Source organism: Typopeltis vanoorti, chromosome 5 (genome assembly GCF_054136105.1).
Source record: "Typopeltis vanoorti isolate ZY-2024b chromosome 5, IOZ_Tvanoo_1.0, whole genome shotgun sequence".
NCBI classification, from domain to species: domain Eukaryota; kingdom Metazoa; phylum Arthropoda; class Arachnida; order Uropygi; family Thelyphonidae; genus Typopeltis; species Typopeltis vanoorti.
The window spans coordinates 172,954,173-172,973,707 of record NC_143553.1 but is presented as its reverse complement, the minus strand read 5'-3'; the positions used below and the strand labels follow the sequence as shown (position 1 = coordinate 172,973,707).

Genomic DNA, 19,535 nt, shown 5'->3' with positions numbered 1-19,535 from the left:
TATAAATTGCAACTATGTTATTAAGCAAGCTCTCCCCCTTAACAAACCCATACTACTCCCTTGAAGGATTTCTATACTCATCAAGCCAGGTTTGTATTCTCTCTCTCTCTCTCTCTAACCAGCTTCTCTGACACGTTCACCATACACATGATATAAACACTAGCCTATAGTTGGATTCTCCTCTTCTGGGATTGTTTCTGTTGCCAGACTCCTGTCAAACAACCAAGTCAAATATATCGCCAACTCTTTTGCACATTTCCATACTATACATGGTAATATCTCATCCATTCCTGCAGCTATGTATACAGTATAAAATAAAATAACAGCAATGTATCAATTTATTAAAAACTTAACTGTCTGACATCAATAAATTTTAACTTTACTGCACTATTCAATAATGCTGGAACTTGTGCATGCCATATATTTTTACACATTTTTTTGCTCATAAGTTAGGGTCATCTAATGGAGTAATATTAAAGATAATGAATTTTCAACCTGCACATCCTTCTGTTTCCAAATCAACTGTCAAATTGGCAATGGTTTGTGGCTGATCTTAAGACCTTTTTTTTTTTAGCTGAGTAGAGCAGAGCTGAGCTGTCAGTGGCATTTTTGAATATTACAGTTGCAGATGAGCATGTTCTCAGGAAGGTTTTTTTGTTGTTGTTGTTTTACTAGAAATAAATGCCTTAAATTTCTAAGAGAAAATTGAGGCCTTTATTTTCTATTCCAGTTCCTATTCTGACTAACAAGAGCTAGCTTGCATAGTCCTACCTGATAAAGACCTATATAAATCTCCATCATATTCAAGATTTCAACTAAGGTCTTTTTCACAAAATAAACAAAGCAACTCAGCTATGGATTCATTAATATTTAATCAAATACTAAAGCAAGCCTAAAATAAGCTCAGCAACCAAAGTTTAACACAGGATTTTGGAAATTAAAGCCATAATTAATACAGTATAGTCAAACTCTTAAAACAAACACTATAGCCAACTACTGAAAAGTGACAACACCCAATAAGTACCATGCAATGCAAAAAGAAATACAGGTATCCCTCGATTAATGCGGTTAATTAATCCCTTGATGTTACCGCATATATCAAAATGCGTTAATCAAATCTAATAATCAATGGTAAAAATTACAATTCGTCCATGATCAATTACTGTATTAATAATTTGTTTTATATGGTACTCCTTTAGGAAAGATAAAAAATGAATGCAAAGTAAATGTTTAACAAATGCTTGTGCCTTCATTATTTACTGCATTTTTTTTTATCAAAAGAAGTTATCAAGAGTTGTTTGAAGGGGTTGTTTTTTTTTTCTATCAGCATAAATTCTACAGTAACAAGCAAAATGACTCTCCAGACCTCGGCAAACAAGCAATAAAACATAAAGAAAAAACACTGCAAATATAATACATGATGGTACAAATTAAATGGATATTGAATCCAACATTATTTCATAGCCGAATATAGAAACTCCAAGAGTTTCGTGCCGAATATATAGAAACTAAAAGTTTCGGCGGATGCAAGCATAAGCAACCTTATGGGCAACTCGTAGTAAAGGTGGAGTAAGATCCAGATCACTTTCCTTAGTATTTTTCATAATGTAAAGCACATCTTATAGAGGACATGTATGATAAATAACCCTTTGGCTCTCTATTTCAGTAATAGATGATGGTTTATTTATTTTCAGTTACAATCTAGAAATTATTGAACAAAGAATCAAAAAAAAAAAAAAAACTAAACCATACTATACTGACATCAGAGGTCATGGTATCTATCAGATAACATTTACTGTCAAACATCATAAACCTTTACATAACATGTGTTAAACCAAACTGACAGCAAAAAAAAAGTGTGGAATATCACTCGTGACATATGAATGCACAGCTACTCATGACCTCCAAGCTATACACTGAATTGTGTAAGAATATTTATATTAAACAATTTGCAAGTAGCTGTCAGATCAGCTGCGAGCTCCCCAGGGTTAAAGGAGCGTTAATCAAAACTCTTGCCGCGTATATCAAGGGATTGCCACAATTAATTTTGCCGCGTTAATCAAAACTCTTGCCACGTATATCAAGGGAATGCTGCAATTAATTTTGCCGCGTTCAGCAAAACAAACCGCATTAAGCAAGGGATACTTGTACATTATAGCAAATGTATTTCTTTACATGAGTCTCTACAAGCAAATGTAGAGACCCATGGTCTCTACAAGCTTGCTTGTAGAGAACATGGGAAGACTATAGTATGCTTGCATTAACCAGCTCATTAAATTCCACTTTGAATTCTTTAGGAAACTTAAGATTATTCTATATATTAACAGTCTCTAAACTCTAAAACACAGGTAATCCTCAGAATACTATTTAGATATATCCACTACTGATAACCGGATATGAAACACTGAATAAAATAATCTTACTCCCACTTCATAATCCATGATGATAACATAATTTTTATCAAGCTTCATTTTCATTTTTTGGGTCCATATTCCATTTGTTTTTTCCAAGTGGTGTAATTTTCGAAGGCCATCTTTTGGAGTGAGAAGACCTATGCAAACAAATATACAATATGAATTACTAATTCCAATATCAAGTTTTGTTACATGTAATGAAACACAATTACAAGAAAATCAAAGAGAAACAAAGCCCATTTCTATCTAGTTAATCTGACTCTTTTCTTATTTATAATTCATCATAAACAGAAATTTTCAAAAGGAAGTAAATGAAAGGTTTAGGGGTGCTTAAGGGTCAAAGCTGTATAACTGAGAGTAGACCTGCACGTAACCTTTAAAGGAATGCGGAGAACCGACCAGGGCTTCTGACCTAATGTCCAATCCTCACCTTCTCGTGGTGCACCCTGTTGGGTATCTACTTTGATACTGAACGAACGAGGATGGGCTGGCAATATGGGATTTAGCACACCAAATTGTATTCTTATTGGTTAAACCAAAATAAAAAATGATGGTACAACATGACAAAATTTCATGCCGGCTGGGGCATCGCCCGGTTAAACAAGGCCCCCCGTTGTTTTCGCCAGGGTGAACAGCAAAAAGTCAGCTACTGGAACAAATCTGAAAACAAACCCCAACTCAACATCACCAGAGTTAAAGATTGGTACTATCAACGTAAGAAGCCTGAATTGCAAAGAAATGGAGCTAGCTGAGGAACTAGATAAGTACCAGATCAACATAATAGGGGTGACTGAAACAAAAAAGACCAAAACTGGTGAGATCTTTCTGAGCAATAAATACAAAATGTTGTATTCAGGCAATGACAATCAAGGAAAAGAAGGAGTAGCCATAGTATTCAACACAAAATACGAGGCTAATCTTCTTGAATGGCAGTCAGTCTCAAGTACAGTTGTTAGTAATAACCAACATAAAAATGTGCACAAATTCACATGGAGAGAAGAGGCTAGGAATAAGAAAAGTCTCATTGACTATGTTATTGTTGATAGTGATGTTTTCTCCATGGTGCAGGACACCAGAGTGTACAGAGGATTTGAAATTGGAAGTGATCACTATTTAGTCTTGAGCAGGATAAAATTAAATTTCATATTGAAAAGAATAACATGTAAGAAAGTTTTAAAGCGAATAAAAGTTGAGCAGCTCTCAGATGTGAACTGTAGACTAAAATACAGAAAGATTATTGAAAAGAAAATGAAAGAGTTTGAGAACAGGACTCAAACCTTGGAGATTCAGTGGCAAACTCTGAAGGAAACATTGATTGATTCTGCCAGAGAGGCATGTGGTGAGGTTGTGTGCAAGGATAAAAAAAATCAGAACTCCCTGGTGGACACAGGAAGTTAGAGAGGCAGTGAAGGAAAAGAAGGAAGCATATCAAAAGTTCCTGGCAAATAAGTCAGCTTTTACTCTTACAGAATACAGAGACAAATGTAAGAAAGCTAAACAGTGTGTAAAATTAGCTAAACAAAAGTCATGGGAGGACTTTGGCAAGAATATAGAAAATAAATATCAAGAAGGTGGCAAAATATTCTGGAGGTTGGTGAAGAAGCTTAGGAATGGAGGAAAGAGTGCTGTAAAAGGAATTAGAGATGATAAAGGTGAAATGAAAACAGGAGAAAAAGATATCCTTGAAGTATGGAGTAATTACTTTGAAAAACTGCTAAATGAAACAAGCAGTGGTAGCACAGTGGTAAAAAACACTCAACAGGCATACAGTCAGGAATACATATCCATACTTGAAGTAGAAAAAGCCATCAAAGGCTTGAAATGTGGAAAGGCAGCAGGAGTAGATGATATTCGACCAGAAATGCTTAAGAGTATGGTGGTATAAGAGTCTTACAGTGGCTGCACTGCATAGTTCAGAAAGCCTGGACAGAGGGACGAATTCCCGATGATTGGAGTAGAGCCCTCATAGTACCCATATATAAAAAGGGAAATAAAACTGAATGTGAGAATTACAGAGGTATTTCCCTACTGAGTGTTCCCGGCAAGATCTATGCAAGTATACTTGAGAAACGGTTGAGAAGAATTGTGGAAGAAAAGCTTGGTGAAGAACAAGCTGGATTCAGGCCAAATAGAGGCTGTCAGAATCAGATCTTCACTTTACGACAAATAGTCGAGAAAGCATGGGAATATAACAAAGATCTGTATTTAAGTTTTGTCGATTTGGAAAAGGCATATGACAAGGTGCCAAGAGAGAAGCTATTCAATACGCTGCAGTTATATGGTGTCAATGGGGCATTATATCAAGCAATACTTAGTCTTTATATTGAGTTGTAAGTCAGCAGTTAGAATTGAAGGAAGTACAGGAAGATGGTTTAATGTAAAATCTGGTGTGAGACAAGGATGTACATTATCCCCTCTTGTTATGATAGGTTTCACGGAATAAAAGAACACAGATGGTTAAAGCAAATAACTATTTATTAACTTAAGGCTAATATTTCGCTTAACCTTAACCATCTGTGTTCTTTTATACCGTGAAACCTATCATAACATGTCTGACAAACACATAAGCCTATCCACGCGTATTATCCCCTCTGTTATTCAGTATCTATATGGATCACATTATGAAGGAATGTGGTATTAAACCTGATATCAAAATTGGAGATGTTAATGTCAGCTCTTTGCTTTATGCGGATGATGTTATACTTCTAAATAAATCCGCTACAAGTCTGCAAGATTCTCTGACTAAATTGAATAGCTGTTGTAATAGATATGGTATGAAGGTCAGCAATAAAAAGACAAAGACAATGAAAATAGGCAGAATCATTGAAAATGTCAACTGTGTTGTGAATGGAGAACCTGTGGAACAAGTAAAACATTTCAGCTACTTAGGCACGATTTTTACTGAAGATGGTAAACTAAATACAGAAATAGACAACAGAATCAGCAAAGCTGGTATGGTGGTAAGTCAATTGAATAAATTCATATGGAATAAGAAAGAAATTAGTCGGAACACTAAATTAGCTGTATACAAGACAGTGTTCAAACCAGTTTTAACTTATGGATCTGAGAGTTGGGTCAGAAGTAAAACACTTGACCAAAGACTAGAGACCGCAGATATGAGAGTCCTGAGAAAGATTAGAGGCGTGAACAGATGGCATAAATGGCAATATCATATTAAAAATGAGGATATTAGGAAAGAACTTGACATTGTCTGCATCCAGGAATGCGTTAGCAGAGCTAATCTCAGGTGGTATGGTCACTTAAATAGAATGGGAGAGGAAAGATTAGCAAAACAAGTGTTCTCTGCCAGGTTGGCAGGAAAACGACCCAGAGGAAGACCAAGATATAGGTGGATTGATACGGTACAAAGTGCCTTAGACAACAGAAATATAAGATCTGATAATCTTGGAGTCTTGACAAGTAACAGACTGATTTGGAGGAAAATTGTAGATAGGAAGTTAGTAATGATGTAATTTTTTCATGTAGTACTGTCATATCCTGTACACCCCTTGAGGGTACATGGCAGGAATTTGATGATGATGATGATGAAAGGTTTATAAATTTCAGTCTCCAACTCACAAGTAGTAATTAAAATAAAAATTATTATGCAGACCCATCCATGGAGTCAAACTTTTTGAGTGAGGAAGAGACTCTTCCCGGTCACATAATGCCAAATTACTTATGTCTTTAAAACATTCACTGAAAATCCACTCTCAACATCAACTGGTCTCCCCACTGCTTCATCATCACACCCTTACTCAGTTTCCAGGGATGACCCTGAGTTATCCCTCCCCATCTGCCATGAGCTGTAAAATTTCATTTGTGTCTATACTTGAAGATCTCCTTAAACTTATGTTTCTATATCTCCTCTCTTCTGTCTATTATGCAAACTTAATGTTGAATTGTGAGGATTACATTTCCATAGCCTGTCTTCATATGCAAACCTCCTAAGGTCAGATATCACATTGGTTATCCTCTACTGGATCTTTTCAAGTTGAAGGTTGTAATCTGTGGCAAAGACAGAGGGAGGAAGCTATGTCCAATGAACTTGGCAAAGGGTTGAGTTGACTGCCAGAAAGTTCAGGAAGTTTATCTGATCCACACATAAAAGGTTGCAAGATATATAGCACATTAGTGCTGTGTTTGTGTAGTCAAGAGAAATAGAAGAAAGGAGGAATAGGTTCACATTTTGCTTGAACAGCTGAAGATTGTAATCATTAGAGAAGGCGGGATGAAGGAGACTGTTCCAAAGAACAGTAGTAGATGGAATGAAAGAAGAGGCAGTGAAGTTGGTTCGTTGAGTTTCAAGATGGGCTGTAAAAGGGTGTTGGTTATAGTGGCACTTTAACAGAGCAATGTCCATGAAAATATGTAAAAGAGGCACAGAGAGGGATCATTAATTAGCCAGACTGCTCTCTTCTGGATAGAATCAAACAATCTCATAGAGGATTTTGGTGCACCATCCAAAACATGGAAAGAATATTCCATGGTTGGGTAGATTATGGATTTGTATAGAGTTAGCAGCTGTGAATGTGTGAAGTTGTCTTGTGCAAAGAAAGAACACCAAGATTTTTGGTGGCTGCAGAAGCTATAGATGAAATGTGATTTTGTCAAGAAAGATCGGAGCTATCAGTATCATTAAAGGGGAAGGGATGCGAATTCCTCTTTCTTGCGATAGATCAGACAGGCCTGAATATTGATGGCATTGAAAGTCTAGAAGGTTGGCCCTGCCGCATTAGGATACTGCTAGGAGATCAGAGTTTAGGTCACTGGTTGTGGTGGATCTTGAGGATTCTAATACTTGAGTACTACAGGGGTCATCAAATGAAAAGGAGGAATGGAATGTACCATCATCAGAAAAGCTATGGATAGGATTGGAAGTCTGTGAAAGCAGGTCATTCATATACAAGAACAAAACTGTGGGGGTACTCCTGCATCGGTGGGGAAATCTAAAGAGAGGAAAGCATTCACTATGACACACAGTGAGCGACCAGTGAGAAAGTTGGTAATCCAGTTGCACAGAAACACCATAGGATGGCAGTTTGTTAAATAGCTGCCTGTGCTAGAACCAATCAAATGCCTTTGAAATGTCAAGGGCAACAACATGAGTTTCCTTGTGGAAAGGCTTAGACGTTGGTTATGCATTTTCACTATATTATTTAAGGAAATTACAACGTACTAGGATATACATTAAAATAAATTTTAATATATTTCTATATTTCGGCAACATCACGTTGGCATTTTCAAGAACTTAAGTACAAGACACATGCACTTAAGTACAAGATCACAGCCCTATTTCAGTTCACAATAAACTCAGGCTATTTTGTTTGGCAAGGAAAATTCTACAAACAAATAGAGGGAACAGCCATGGGTTCTCCACTCTCTCTCCCCACCCTTGGCCAACTTTTATATGGAGACTTTTGAAGAGAAAGCCTTAACCTCTGCCCCACAAAAACCAACCATTTGGCTTCACTATGTAGATGATGTATTCGCTATTTGGCCACATGGCTCCGATGCACTCCTCTTCTTCTTAACATACTTAAACAACCTACACCCCAGAATCAAATTCACCCTGGAAGAAGAAAAAAAACAACTGCATTCCTTTCTTAGACACACTAGTCACCCGCCAGCATGATGAAACCTTGGTTTTCTCAGTATATAGAAAACCCGCCCATACAGGCAGATACATTCACCAACAATCCCCCCCCCCCCCACACACACACACAACAATACGGAGTCATTAAGGCACTACACAACAGGGCTAAACTTATCTGCTCGTATGACAATGCGCTAACCACAGAACTAAACCACATTCTCAACACTTTCTGAGCCAATGGCTACCCCCCCCAAAAAAAAAAATTCAAAAAATATTGAAACCAGTAAACCACAACCCCCCCCTTCCACAACAAGGATTACTCTAAATCCATCACCATACACTATATCCGAGGCACCTCGGAAAAAATCACAAAAATCCTAAAAGAACATAAATTAACTTCTTGTTACAAACCATATAAGAAATTGGCACCCCTTATCCGCTCAACTAAAGACCAACGTACTAGGTCTCCCCCCTAGACCTACCTCAGAATTACAGCAAATTCTGATATTTGCTGTAATTCTGATATTACAGCAAATATCAGAATTTCAGAACACAAGGACTACATCCGGTTTCACCAATACAGCCACTTTGGTCTTGCTGACCATGTTCTGGATACCTGCCATAGAATATGTTGGAAGAAAGCCAGGATAATACACCGTAGCAAATACAGATATGAAAGGCTTTTCATAGAATCAGCTTCAGCCCTAAGAAACGAGCCAAACTTCAACAAATTTGGCTGCATGAGACTTCCTCAAATTTGGGAAACCTACATCAGAAGACCTTCAGCCCAATCGCCCAAGAATATCAACATTGCCCACTAGAGGGCACCATCAGGACTTTAGGAGAAATAATAGCTTCATCACTTATTGTTTTGTTGTGCCTGCATGCACGTGTCTTGTACTTAAGTTCTTGAAAATGGCAACGTGACGTTGCCGAAATATAGAAATATATTAAAATTTATTTTAATGTATATCCTAGAACGTTGTAATTTCCTTAAATAATATAGTGAAAAAACATGAATTTTCATAAATTTTTCCATGGCTTGAGTCCAGAGGGTGATGAAAGCAAATAAGATCAGCTGTAGATTTTGATAGCAGAATCCATACTGCTGGTCACTGATTAGTTGGTAGGTCTAACCATGGTTCAAAAGTTGGTTATTGATGACCTTCTCCATAATATTGGAAAGAACAGATGCGAGTAACTCGACAATAGTTCATTGGCTGACTTTTATCACATTTCTTTTGGGATGGGCTGGATATGGACCTGTTTCCATGTTGTAGGGTAGATGCTAGTTCAGGGGTACAATTTTTTAATACAACAGGTGGGATAGCATCAGGACCAGATGTCCTGATGCTATTCTTGGATTTTTTCAGCAGAAGAACATGGATGACGTAGAGGGACATTCTTGGTGGAATGAAGGTAACATTGTCCTGTTCATGAATACAGGTGCTAGAAGAGAAGTGCGATACCAATAAGTCAGCCTTATCCTTAGGTGAGGTAATTACAGTACATCTGGATACAAGAGTGATGGAAACCTGGGTGGGAAGAAGTTGTCCCCAATGGGACAAGGGGCCAAGAATGAGTGACAACCATTTGGGAAGGAGGTAATTTTACAACATTTGGCCATTTCCAAGTCTGATTTGGAATTGGTGATGATTCTTTTACAACTGTTGCAAGCTGCAGTATAGGCACAGTGAGCAGCTGGAGTTTGGGTCTTGAGCCATTTGTGATATGCAGAGGCTTACTTCATTGGCACACTTCTTTGAAAACCAAGGCTTGGATGATGACTAAAAATTTGGAGTGGAATAAGAGATGAAAGCCTTCATTCCCATGAAGATGTCTGAAAGTTTTTTCAGTTGGTTATACTATAAATTAAAGATGCCAAGAAATTATATTCTTGGTTTATATATAAACTATAAAATTATTAAAAAAAAATTATATCATAAATTATGATCCTTTATCAAAGTGGAGGCAAATAAAGATTTGCACATGAAGTGACATCACGACTGGGCTACTTGTATATAGAGGCTAATAACTTCATGTTAATTGCCTCGGTATCCCATAATGCAATGCACATATCCTTACAGACATGTATAATGCTATGCATTATGGGAAGGGCACTACCCAGACTGGTTTCGACCTTTATTGAGGTCTCATCAGTGGGAGCCAGACCCAGAAGTGATACCAAGGTTGAAGCAATGCAGAAGTCATATTTCCATATACAAATAGTCAAACGGAGTCAGTCACACTTTACTACTAAAATACTCTGAAATAGAGAAAGATGTCTGAAAGTTTTTTCACTTGGTTATACTACAAATTAAAGATCCCAAGAAATTATATTATTGGTTTAATCATTTATCCAAGTGGAAGCAAATGAAAATTTGCACATGAAATAACATCACAACTGGGCTGCTTGTATATAGAGGCTAATGACTTCACATTAATTGCCTTAATATCCCATAATGCAACACACATATGTTTACTGACATGTATAATGCTATGCACTATGAGAAGGGCCAGTAACCAGACTGGTTTTGACCTTTATTGAGATCTCATCAGTGGGAGCCATATAATGGATATGATGCATAGCATTATACATGTCAGTAAACATATGTGCATTACTAAGGCAATTAATGTGAAGTCATTAGCCTCTACATAAAAGTAGCCCAGTCGTAATGTTACTTCATGTGCAAATTTTTATTTGCTTCCACTTGGATAAAGGATTAAACCAAGAATATAATTTCTTGGCATCTTTAATGTATAGTATAACCAAGTGAAAAAACTTTCAAACATCTTTCTCTAATTCAGACTATTTTAGTAATAGATTGTGACACCTTTTGACTACTTGCATATGGAAATATGACTTCTGCATTGCTTCAACCTTAGTATCACTTTTGGGTCTTGCTCCCACTGATGAGACCTAAATAAAGATCAAAACCGGTCTGGGTAGTGCCTTTCTCATAATGAATAGCATTATACATGTCCGTAAGGATATGTGTGTTGCATTATGGGATATTATGGCAATTAATGTCACGTCATTAGCCTCTACATACAAGTAGTCCAGTCATGATGTTACTTCACATGCAAAATTTTATTTGCTTCGACCTGGATACAGGATTAAACTAAGAATATAATTTCTTAGCATGTTTCATTTATTTCCTGTGAGGATGATTTCTGTGAATCGATCTGAGTAGGTGTTTGGATTACAACAAATGAAGCAGTAGTTGGACAAGGGATGGAGGAAGAGAAGTCAAGGAGGTCAATCCCGTTTGACATCCTTATAGTCTCAAAGGGCATGAGACAGTGAACTGGTGGGTGAAGGTTGTTCTGTGGCAAAAGAGTTACCAAGAAGAGAACTAACAACCACAGTATACTTGGAAGGGGAGCTTGTTATGAAGGGGGTCAAGGGCACTGCAAACCGGAGGGGGGGTTTCTCCCCAAGAATCATCACATGTGGCTTCAATTACTTGAGGCAGCATATGATGGAGGGGGACTAGTGGTGTGAGAGTATTGGACCTGGTCATAGGATCAGAAAAGCTATCCATAACCAAGGTGGCCACACTGCCTCCAATTGGCAAAAGTGACCATACAGTCTTGACTTGGGAGACTGTAAAACAGGGCAAATATTTTTATCAAAAAGGGGCATATGTGGAACTACAAGGCAGGTGATTATGACAAGCTTAGGAGAAAGCTCGAATCTATGCCAAGGCATAAAACACCACAAAGGAAGGATGTTAGTAGTGCATGGAAGATAGTTAAGGGGCATCTAGAGGAAGCAATATTGAACTCCATACCTAAGGTAAGGGTGGTTAATCAGATAGGAGTCAGATGGATGAATGATATCACTAAGCATGAGCTGCAGAAGAAGAAAATGCTGTCAAGAATATATAAGGAGAAAGGTGACCAACAAATCCACGAACAGTTCAAGGCTCAGGCAAAAAAAAAATTACCAGCATGGTAAGAAAGGCAAAATCAGATTACGAGAAGAATCTAGCCGAGAAAGCCAAAGAAAATCCCAAAGAGTTATTTTGTTATGTGGCAAGTAAGAAGAAGAATTAACTCTAATGAGTGCTGATGGTGGTGAGGTGACAGAAGCAGATAAAATAGTTGAGTTACTGAGTGACCACTTTGCAAGGGTATATCATCCAAGTGAGGTTACTGACGTGGGAACAAAGGTGGGTGAATTGGAGGTCCTTAGGATATTGCAGAATCTCAATCTAAATACAGCTGTGGTATCAGATGGGATGATAACTAGGGTTTTGCAAAAATGTACAAGGACACTGGCAATGCCTCTGACTAAGCTCTTTTAGTGTCAGCTCTGGTAAAGTTCCAAGGGATGGGAGAGAGAGACAGAGAGGGCAAAATAATTCCCTTGCATAAGGGAGGGTCTAAGACTACAGTAGCAAATTATAGACCACTCAGTATCTTAAGCATGTAAGCAGTAAGAGTACTGGAAAGGTCAAAAAGAGAATTCAAGAATGAGTGGATAAGAATATGACAGTGTATGAGGGGGCAACATGGATTTGTGAAGGTTCATTCATGCCTTAGTAATGATCTTTAGAGCAGAGTTTCCTGACTATAAAAAATACAAAAAATTGATAAAAATGGGGGGGAAATCCTTAACTCTTTCAGGACCATGGAACATGTGTCCCCAAAAAAATTTTAATTTATTTGCAACCCTTTACGTCCATTGGGACACATGTCCCATGAAATTCTATAGAATCTATTATTTTTTCCTACATAATGATGATGTTTTATGTAAAATAGATACCTAATAAAGTCATTTTAATACCTAAAAACTTTGTATTACTTCATAAGTCCTTCTGGTCTGCAATTAAGCTTTCATGAGTCCAAATCACATAAAAAAAAAATCTGCCCAAAGAACTAATTTGTCCAGGTCAGTGTGCAAGGATTTCATATCAGAAATATCCCTATCACTCTCTTTACTTTGTATCATTAGCAAATAATTGTGTATTATTGGATATAGTATACAGTATACAAGATATACAATATACAAGGATACAGTATCTATTTCATTTGAAGATTACAACAGGTAAACTGATTTATAGCAGTAAAGCTATTTTCTGCAGGATGGCTGCCAGATAGTATACATGGGACCAAACAAAATTAATGCATCTTCGAAGCTTCCAAATCAGTTGGCAAATAATCCTACTGCTGCTTCTGCCAGTCATGCCTGGGGTGAATCCAAGTATAGCAAGGGGGGGGGGGGGGGGGGGGCAGTGTCTGCAGTCACACTTGGACTGGAGTCTCGGCACTCCTTGGAGTATAACGTATTCAATGCATGTGCAATTGACCATATACAGATGAAAAAAGATGCACAATTCCTATCTGAAAAGAGGAACATATATTGCACATTTTTTAATCACTGTGGTAAACTGCCTTCTGATCATGGCCTGAATACTCTACATAGAACTGACTGGAGAGACACCTGTTGTTTACATCACACCAAAACATGGCATAAATTTAAGGAGGCTTGTGAAATTCTTATCAACCACTCTAATCTTAAAAATAATGGTCTAAAAATCCCAAGAACAGGGATAGTACATATTCTACCCACATAACCTTTTGGTCTAAGAGTTAATTATAATTAGGACTGCCTGTAATCTTGGATCTTAACTCAAATATAACAACACTTGTGTTAAATTATGAATTAGCCACCAATTTTGCTGTATTAAAACTATCCATATGAATTTGTTCTCTGATGTTATAAACAGAATATAGCATTTTGTTGGAGGCTTAATGGATTTTTTACAACACTCAAAAAGAATTAAAATAGACTTTAATACTTCCTATATTTCGTCCTAGTCACTAGGACATCTACGGGGATTACAAAAAAATTAATGTAACATATGCACAAATAACAAACAATACTAAGCCCAACCACGTGGGTGACACTAAAGTCCTATCTAGGTAGAGCGCCCTCTAAGGGCAGTAGCAGGTGGCCTGGAATGTAAGGTGGGAACTCTGGTGATGAGTGTTTCCCAAATCTTCGGAAGCTTAATGCAACCATATTTATTGAGATTTGGTTGGTTTTTGAGAGCAGCTGCTGCTTCTAAGAAAAGTCTCTCTTTCTTGAATTTGCAGTGGTGGAGCATGGTGGTTTTCTTCCATGATACTCTGTGGGTGGTGTCCAAAACATGGTCAGCCAAGCCTGAATGGCCATAGTTGTGTTTGAAGATGTAAGACTTGTGTTCCTCTAGACGGATGGATGCTGATCTGCCTGTCTGTCCAAAGTACGCCAGCTTACAGGAACAGGGTTCTTTGTAAACTCCAGGCAGAGAGAGAGGAGGGAGCTGATCTTTCGTAGAACGGATAAGGGTAGCCAGTTTGCGGTGGGGCTTATATGCTGTGTGTAGATTGTATTGTTTTAGTATCTTGGCTATTTTTTCAGATGTGCCACGGATGTAGGGTATGGTGATGGCATTTTTAAAATCTTGTTGACAAGAAGGAAGGGGAATAGGGGAGGAGTTGATTATTTTTTTGATACTGTGATCGCTGTAGCCATTGGAGAGGAAAGTGCTGTGTATGTGGTTAAGCTCATTAGTGAGGGCGGTTCCACTGGAACAAAGATTGTGGGCTCTCTTGGTAAGAGTTTTAATAATGCCATATTGTTGAGAGGGGTGGTGGTGGGAGAGTTTGTGAATGTATCTGCCTGTGTGTGTGTGGGTTTTCTGTATACGGTGAAGGTAAGTGTATCATTAGGCAGGCGTGTGACTAAGGTGTCTAGGAAGGGTAAACAATTGTTCTTTTCCTTTTCCATAGTGAACTGGATTCTTGGATGTAGACTATTGAGATGACTGAGGAAGGAGTCTAACGTGTCTGGGCCATGAGGCCAAATAGAGAACACATCATCTACATATCTTAGCCAGATAGAAGGTTTGAGTGGGGCTGAGTCTATGGCTCGTTTTTCGAAATCTTCCATATAGAAACTGGCAAGGGGGTGAGAGGGGGGGAACCCATGGCAGTTCCCTCTATCTGCTTGTAGATTTTGTTGTTCCACGAGAAATATCCAGAGTTAATGGCAAAGGAAAAGAGATCTAAGATGTCAGAGGGAAAAACGTTTTCTAAGAGAGATAAGGTGTCAATTAAGGGAATATTGGTAAACAAAGAGGAGATATCAAAGCTTACCAATATGTCTGTCTTCTTCAAGGTTAAATTTTCTGCGAGGGCTTTAAAGTGGGTCGAGTTTTTTATATAGGAAGGGGACCTTCCGGTGAGGGGGATCAGAGAGTTGGCCAGCTGTTTAGATAGTCTATAGCAAGGTGCATTGGTAGCATCTACTATAGGCCTGAGTGGGGAATTGGGTTTGTGGATTTTTGGTAAACCGTATATTCGGGGGGGACGGGAGCGGAAAGGTTTAAGTTTTTTCGTGACATCTGGGGGCCAGGAAGATACTTTTTTGAGTAAAATTTTAAGTTTCTTAACTTGTGTTTTTGTGGGGTCGTGTTCTAGCGGGATGTAGGCAGTGCGATCGCGGAGGATAATGTTCATTTTACGCTTATATTCACTGGTATTAAGAACGACTGTGGCATTATCCTTATAATTTCTTGTTGACGAGAATTCCTTCTCGTCAACAAGATTTTAAAAATGCCATCACCATACCCTACATCCGTGGCACATCTGAAAAAATAGCCAAGATACTAAAATAATACAATCTACACACAGCATATAAGCCCCACCGCAAACTGGCTACCCTTATCCGTTCTACGAAAGATCAGCTCCCTCCTCTCTCTCTGCCTGGAGTTTACAAAGTACCCTGTTCCTGTAAGCTGGCGTACTTTGGACAGACAGGCAGATCAGCATCCATCCGTCTAGAGGAACACAAGTCTTACATCTTCAAACACAACTATGGCCATTCAGGCTTGGCTGACCATGTTTTGGACACCACCCACAGAGTATCATGGAAGAAAACCACCATGCTCCACCACAGCAAATTCAAGAAAGAGAGACTTTTCTTAGAAGCAGCAGCAGCTCTCAAAAACCAACCAAATCTCAATAAATATGGCTGCATTAAGCTTCCGAAGATTTGGGAAACACTCATCACCAGAGTTCCCACCTTACATTCCAAGCCACCTACTACTGCCCTTAGAGGGCGCTCTACCTAGATAGGACTTTAGTGTCACCCACGTGGTTGGGCTTAGTATTGTTTGTTATTTGTGCATATGTTACATTAATTTTTTTGTAATCCCCGTAGATGTCCTAGTGACTAGGACGAAATATAGGAAGTATTAAAGTCTATTTTAATTCTTTTTGAGTGTTGTAAAAAATCCATTAAGCCTCCAACATGATGTCCTCACAGCACTTAAGCCTCTACACACGTAGAATATAGCATTGATGTCATCATCATCATACGTATCAAGGATTTAGGCCTAGTATGGCCTGTTCCGGCCTTAGAAGTCATCGTTGAATCGTTTAAGAGGACGTCCTGGTTTTCTTTTTCCTAATGGCTTGTACTTTAAGGCTTGTTTTGGTAATCTTTCTGTTTTCATTCTTTAAACGTGTTCCATCCATCTATGTTTATATTTTTTAATTTTTTCAATTACTGGTTCTTGGTTTAATTCTTTCATAATATCTTCGTTTCTTTTGTGATCAAATAGGGTATACTTTGCATTTTTTCTCATAAACTTCATTTCTGCTGTTGTTAATCTTTGTTTGTCTTTTGGTTTTATTGTCCAGATTTCGCTTGCATACATTAAGACCAGTAGGGCTAATGTATTGTATACTTTTAGCCTGGTTTGTTTTTGAACTAGGTTTGGTTTAAATATAGAGTTAATTACTCCTGTTATTTTTAAATATTTTGCAATTTTTATGTTTATATCTTTTTCATTTTCATAAGTGATCATACATCCTAGGTAGTTAAATGAATTCACCTGTTCTAAGATCTTGTTATCTAATACTATTTTAGTTCTTGCTGGATCTTGTCCTTTAAAGGCCATAGTTTTTGATTTTTCCGTTGATATTATCATACCATAATCTTTGGATATCTCATTTAGATTTAAAATAGCTTTCTGTAAGTTATCTTCAGAATTTGTAATTATTATTTGGTCGTCTGCAAAGAGGAGAGTGCTTAAGTTAACTGTAGGTGAAAGTTTAATTCCTTGATGTAAATTTTTACTCCATTTTATTATTATTTCATTTAAGTAGATATTAAAAAGAGTTGCTGAGAGGGGACATCCCTGTCGGACCCCTTGGATATGATAGTTCATGATTTAATCTTATTTGTATTTGATTATTTTCATATATACTTGTGACAGCTTTTAGGATATTATTTGGTATTTGTCTTTCTTTTAATATGTTAAATAAAATGTTTCTTTTAACTTTGTCAAATGCTTTTTCAAAGTCAATAAATGCAATATGTGTTTCTAAATTATATTCTCTTCTTTTCTCTATTATTAATTTTAAGCAGAAGGCTGGGTCTATACATGATCGTCCTTTTCTAAATCCATTTTGTACCACTAGAATAAAGTTTTCGGAATATTTCATTAGTTTGTTATTTAAGATTCTGCTGTATGTTTTGTAACATGAATTTAGTGTACTGATACCTCTATAGTTTTTAGGGTCATCTCTATTACCTTTCTTAAAGATAGGAATCACAATTGCTTTTTTCCATTCTATTGGGGGGATACCAGTTGAGTAAATTTTATTTAAAAATAATAAGAGTCTTCCTTTGAATCTTGTTCCTGCGTATTTATATAGTTCTGAACCTAGCTTATCTTCTCCAGGTGATTTTCCGTTTCTTGTTTCTTTCAGGCTGATTTCTAATTCTTCTTCAGTTATTTCCTTTTCATTTTCATTAATTGTTTGCCAGTTGTCTTTTTTAAAATATTTGTCTGTCCACAGTTCTGTGTAGTAATTTAGAAATTCTTCTAATTTCAATTCAGTGTTTAATTTTATGTTTTATTTGGTATCTGCATTTAGGTGTTTCAAAATCTTATATACATTGGGTCTTATTTTATATTATGTTCTAAATTAGAAACAAATTTATTCTATGATTCTCTATGTCTTTTTCTGACTTCTCTTTTAGCTATGGCTCTTATTCTTTTATATTCTATTTCATCTTCTAATCTTTTACTGCTTAACCATTTGTGATAGGCTTCTTTTTGATTATTTCTTTGTTTGTATCATCCCAGATCTTCAGTTTTTTTCTTTTATTGAATTTTTTGGTCTTTCCTAAGCTTTCATTTGCTGCTGCATTTAGTATCGTTTTTATATTAAGCCATTCTATTTCTATTTCTTCATTTTGTTTTATTTTATCTAGATACTGGTTAATTCTTTGTTCATATAGCCATTGTACATTTGTGTCATTCAATAGTCTAGTTTTATAAACAAATGTTTCAATTTTTCTTTCTGTTCTTGTTACTTGTAGCCATTTAGGTGGTAATCTTAATTTTATTTTAACAAGGAAGTGGTCACTGCTTATTTCATATCCTCTGTGAACTCTAACATCTAGTGAAAATTTTGATGTCTTTTCATTTAATATGAAGTAATCTAATATTGATTTCCATCCTCTTGCTGTCCAAGTATATTTATGCATGTCTTTATGTTTATAGAAGGAATTCATTATTTTTAGGTTATTATAAACTACAAAGTCAATCAATTTTTTACCATTTCTGTTTAGAGTGTGTTCTCCATGTATTCCTTTATTATTATTAATTTTCGTGTTTCCAATTCTTGCATTTAAGTCTCCTGCTAAAATTATGTAATCATTTTTATTTATTTTATTATATATGTTTTGTAGCTGATTATAAAAATCAATATTATCCTGTGCTCTTCCTTCTTCTGGGGCATATAAACCAATTATTGTTAAATAGCCTCTATCTATTTTTATTCTAGCTTCTATTATTCTTTCATTCCATAATTTATAATGTCTTAACTGTTTTGAAAGGGAGTTATGAATCCAAATCATGACTCCTGCTTGTGCTCTTTGGTCTCTGTCGACTCCACTGTATATCACATTAAAATTTTCAGTTCTCATAGTTCCTTTTAATTTCTTTTTTGTTTCAGTGATTACTGCTATTTTAAAATTTCTTTCATTTAATAACTGGTCTAATTCTATTTCTTTATATGCTATTCCTCTTACATTCCAGTTTGCTATGTGTATTATATTTTGTCGTTTCCATTTTCGTTTTCCCTTTTCCATTCCAGGGTCGTTTCCCATAGATTCAATCCGATTATCTTTTTCTGTCAGCTTACAAGTATGGTTATGTTCTCCATGTCAGGGGACTAGCCTGACGATGGAATAGTTCAGTGGTAGGGCTGCTACCTTAAGGCTTCTGAACTCGCCTTCTTCCGAATTTAAACCCATAGGAGGAATAGGGTATATTGAAGGGGAAAGGTAGATTATAGAAGAAATATAGTAAGGTTTATAGAGAGGACATAGTTGTAAGGCCAGAAATGAAAAGATTCCATGGCCCTCGAGTACTCTAATAGCACAAGGGTCATAAAGTAAGAAGAGTTGGCTGATAAGGCCTTATAGGAAAGATTAAAGTAAGTGGGTCTTCCTC

General features: G+C 36.8%; 1 protein-coding gene across 3 annotated transcripts in view; it reads right to left on the bottom strand.

Moving 5' to 3' along the window:
* LOC150107066 (epidermal growth factor receptor kinase substrate 8-like) overlaps window positions 1-19,535 on the bottom strand; it is a 379,016-nt gene that overhangs the window by 257,815 nt on the left and 101,666 nt on the right. For all 3 annotated transcript variants that reach the window (XM_090393423.1, XM_090393421.1, XM_090393422.1), the window contains exon 5: window positions 2,424-2,551. In XM_090393423.1, the coding sequence (XP_090249549.1) occupies window positions 2,424-2,551 (128 nt within the window). The remainder of the gene's footprint in view (window positions 1-2,423; window positions 2,552-19,535) is intronic.